The sequence below is a fragment of the Teleopsis dalmanni genome, unplaced genomic scaffold (genome assembly GCF_002237135.1).
Source record: "Teleopsis dalmanni isolate 2A unplaced genomic scaffold, ASM223713v2 unscaffolded_contig_3564, whole genome shotgun sequence".
NCBI lineage: Eukaryota > Metazoa > Arthropoda > Insecta > Diptera > Diopsidae > Teleopsis > Teleopsis dalmanni.
This window is the reverse complement of record NW_024034946.1, coordinates 1-4,750: the sequence shown is the minus strand read 5'-3', so window position 1 is coordinate 4,750 and position 4,750 is coordinate 1. Positions and strand designations below refer to the sequence as shown.

Sequence of the window (4,750 nt, the reverse complement as noted above, 5' to 3'; positions counted from 1 at the left end):
ATTATAATTTTATTTAATCTTTTTGTTTTTTATTAGAATATACACATTTTTTTTTATTTATTTTTTTTTATTTTGTAGAATGTATACTGAGGTTTCTAACCAAAGTGCAGGTTCAGTTTTTACAGTACCGTCATCAGCCGCTGAAACTTCGGCAATGTAAGATATATTTAAATTTCGTTTCCTTATCATAACATATATTAATTCAAATTTTGATAATAATTATTTAAATTTTGATATTTAAATATTTTTAGAATATATATATTTACAAATATTTAGTTCATTATTCTTTAAATTAAAACTGCTTTTATTTATTTTGAAGAAGTTCTATTTATTTTCAAATGCTTCTAATTTCATATAAATAATATTTGTTCTTATTCATTGAAAAATAATTAACTGAAGAGGAAGAGCATGGTTTGTCACAGACATACATCTATTTTGCCCATACCTATATCTTCCAGAATAAATCCAATACAAATTCCTGATAATCTTCCTTTACCTAACTAAAGACATATATTTTAAAGCTAATATAAATTTATGCTTACTTAATTAATGCTTTTTTAAAAATTATAATTTTATTTAATTTTTTTGTTTTTTATTAGAATACAAACATTTTTTTTTATTTATTTTTTTTTATTTTGTAGAATGTATACTGAGGTTTCTAACCAAAGTGCAGGTTCAGTTTTTACAGTACCGTCATCAGCCGCTGAAACTTCGGCAATGTAAGATATATTTAAATTTCGTTTCCTTATCATATTGAATTCAATTTGAATTAATTATTTAATTTTAATTTAATTTTATATATACTAATAATATATTTTTCAATATTCAGTTTAAAAGTCTTTAAATTAAAACTACTTTTATTTATTTTGAAGAAGTTCTATTTATTTTCAAATGCTTCTAATTTCATATAAATAATATTTGTTCTTATTCATTGAAAAATAATTAACTGAAGAGGAAGAGCATGGTTTGTCACAGACATACATCTACTTTGCCCATACCTATATCTTCTAGAATAAATCCAACACAAATTCCTGACAATCTTCCTTTACCTAATTAAAGACAGATATTTTAAAGCTAATATAAATTTATACTTACTTAATTACTACATTTTTAAAAATTACAATTTTATTTAATCTTTTTGTTTTTTATTAGAATATACACATTTTTTTTTATTAATTTTTTTTTTAATTTTGTAGAATGTATACTGAGGTTTCTGACCAAAGTACAGGTTCAGTTTTTGCAGTACCGTCATCAGCCGCTGAAACTCCGGCAACGTAAGATATATTTAAATTTCGTTTCCTTATCATATTGAATTCAATTTGAATTAATTATTAAATTTTAATTTAATTTTATATATACTAATAATATATTTTTCAATATTTAGTTCATTATTCTTTAAATTAAAACTACTTTTATTTATTTTGAAGAAGTTCTATTTATTTTCAAATGCTTCTAATTTCATATAAATAATATTTGTTCTTATTCATTGAAAAATAATTAATTGAAGAGGAAGAGCATGGTTTGTCACAGACATACATCTACTTTGCCCATACCTATATCTTTTAGAATAAATCCAATACAAATTCCTGATAATCTTCCTTTACCTAACTAAAGACATATATTTTAAAGCTAATATAAATTTATGCTTACTTAATTAATGCATTTTTACAAATTATGATTTTATTTAATTTTTTGTTTTTTATTAGAATATACACATTTTTTTTTATTAATTTTTTTTTTAATTTTGTAGAATGTATACTGAGGTTTCTGACCAAAGTGCAGGTTCAGTTTTTGCAGTACCGTCATCAGCCGCTGAAACTCCGGCAATGTAAGATATATTTAAATTTCGTTTCCTTATCATATTGAATTCAATTTGAATTAATTATTAAATTTTAATTTAATTTTATGTATACTAATAATATATTTTTCAATATTTAGTTCATTATTCTTTAAATTAAAACTACTTTTATTTATTTTGAAGAAGTTCTATTTATTTTCAAATGCTTCTAATTTCATATAAATAATATTTGTTCTTATTCATTGAAAAATAATTAACTGAAGAGGAAGAGCATGGTTTGTCACAGACATACATCTACTTTGCCCATACCTATATCTTTTAGAATAAATCCAATACAAATTCCTGATAATCTTCCTTTACCTAACTAAAGACATATATTTTAAAGCTAATATAAATTTATGCTTACTTAATTAATGCATTTTTACAAATTATGATTTTATTTAATTTTTTCTTTTTTATTAGAATGTACACATTTTTTTTTATTTATTTTTTTTTTAATTTTGTAGAATGTATACTGAGGTTTCTAACCAAAGTACAGGTTCAGTTTTTGCAGTACCGTCATCAGCCGCTGAAACTCCGGCAATGTAAGATATATTTAAATTTCGTTTCCTTATCATATTGAATTCAATTTGAATTAATTATTAAATTTTAATTTAATTTCATATATACTAATAATATATTTTACAATATTTAGTTCATTATTCTTTAAATTAAAACTACTTTTATTTATTTTGAAGAAGTTCTATTTATTTTCAAATGCTTCTAATTTCATATAAATAATATTTGTTCTTATTCATTGAAAAATAATTAACTGAAGAGGAAGAGCATGGTTTGTCACAGACATACATCTGTTTTGCCCATACCTATATCTTCCAGAATAAATCCAATACAAATTCCTGATAATCTTCCTTTACCTAACTAAAGACATATATTTTAAAGCTAATATAAATTTATGCTTACTTAATTAATGCTTTTTTAAAAATTATAATTTTATTTAATTTTTTTGTTTTTTATTAGAATATAAACATTTTTTTTTATTTATTTTTTTTTATTTTGTAGAATGTATACTGAGGTTTCTGACCAAAGTGCAGGTTCAGTTTTTACAGTACCGTCATCAGCCGCTGAAACTCCGGCAATGTAAGATATATTTAAATTTCGTTTCCTTATCATATTGAATTCAATTTGAATTAATTATTAAATTTTAATTTAATTTTATATATACTAATAATATATTTTTCAATATTTAGTTCATTATTCTTTAAATTAAAACTACTTTTATTTATTTTGAAGAAGTTCTATTTATTTTCAAATGCTTCTAATTTCATATAAATAATATTTGTTCTTATTCAATGAAAAATAATTAACTGAAGAGGAAGAGCATGGTTTGTCACAGACATACATCTACTTTGCCCATACCTATATCTTTTAGAATAAATCCAATACAAATTCCTGATAATCTTCCTTTACCTAACTAAAGACATATATTTTAAAGCTAATATAAATTTATGCTTACTTAATTAATGCATTTTTACAAATTATGATTTTATTTAATTTTTTGTTTTTTATTAGAATGTACACATTTTTTTTTATTTATTTTTTTTTTAATTTTGTAGAATGTATACTGAGGTTTCTGACCAAAGTGCAGGTTCAGTTTTTGCAGTACCGTCATCAGCCGCTGAAACTCCGGCAATGTAAGATATATTTAAATTTCGTTTCCTTATCATATTGAATTCAATTTGAATTAATTATTAAATTTTAATTTAATTTTATATATACTAATAATATATTTTTCAATATTTAGTTCATTATTCTTTAAATTAAAACTACTTTTATTTATTTTGAAGAAGTTCTATTTATTTTCAAATGCTTCTAATTTCATATAAATAATATTTGTTCTTATTCATTGAAAAATAATTAATTGAAGAGGAAGAGCATGGTTTGTCACAGACATACATCTACTTTGCCCATACCTATATCTTTTAGAATAAATCCAATACAAATTCCTGATAATCTTCCTTTACCTAACTAAAGACATATATTTTAAAGCTAATATAAATTTATGCTTACTTAATTAATGCATTTTTACAAATTATGATTTTATTTAATTTTTTCTTTTTTATTAGAATGTACACATTTTTTTTTATTTATTTTTTTTTTAATTTTGTAGAATGTATACTGAGGTTTCTGACCAAAGTACAGGTTCAGTTTTTGCAGTACCGTCATCAGCCGCTGAAACTCCGGCAATGTAAGATATATTTAAATTTCGTTTCCTTATCATATTGAATTCAATTTGAATTAATTATTAAATTTTAATTTAATTTTATATATACTAATAATATATTTTTCAATATTTAGTTCATTATTCTTTAAATTAAAACTACTTTTATTTATTTTGAAGAAGTTCTATTTATTTTCAAATGCTTCTAATTTCATATAAATAATATTTGTTCTTATTCATTGAAAAATAATTAATTGAAGAGGAAGAGCATGGTTTGTCACAGACATACATCTACTTTGCCCATACCTATATCTTCTAGAATAAATCCAATACAAATTCCTGATAATCTTCCTTTACCTAACTAAAGACATATATTTTAAAGCTAATATAAATTTATGCTTACTTAATTAATGCATTTTTAAAAATTATAATTTTATTTAATCTTTTTGTTTTTTATTAGAATATACACATTTTTTTTTATTTATTTTTTTTTATTTTGTAGAATGTATACTGAGGTTTCTAACCAAAGTGCAGGTTCAGTTTTTACAGTACCGTCATCAGCCGCTGAAACTTCGGCAATGTAAGATATATTTAAATTTCGTTTCCTTATCATATTGAATTCAATTTGAATTAATTATTAAATTTTAATTTAATTTTATATATACTAATAATATATTTTTCAATATTTAGTTCATTATTCTTTAAATTAAAAATACTTTTATTTATTTTGAAGA

The 4,750-nt window shown here is 21.5% G+C and overlaps 1 protein-coding gene across 1 annotated transcript; it reads left to right on the top strand.

Moving 5' to 3' along the window:
- Positions 1-78: 78 nt before the first annotated feature.
- On the top strand, positions 79-4,596 carry LOC119665120 (the record flags this gene model as incomplete). The annotated part of the gene is made up of 9 exons (XM_038074433.1): positions 79-156; positions 642-719; positions 1,197-1,274; positions 1,751-1,828; positions 2,305-2,382; positions 2,858-2,935; positions 3,412-3,489; positions 3,966-4,043; positions 4,519-4,596. Coding segments are annotated over 9 exons (702 nt in total), but the record flags the coding sequence as incomplete, so codon positions are not given.
- Positions 4,597-4,750: the final 154 nt, after the last annotated feature.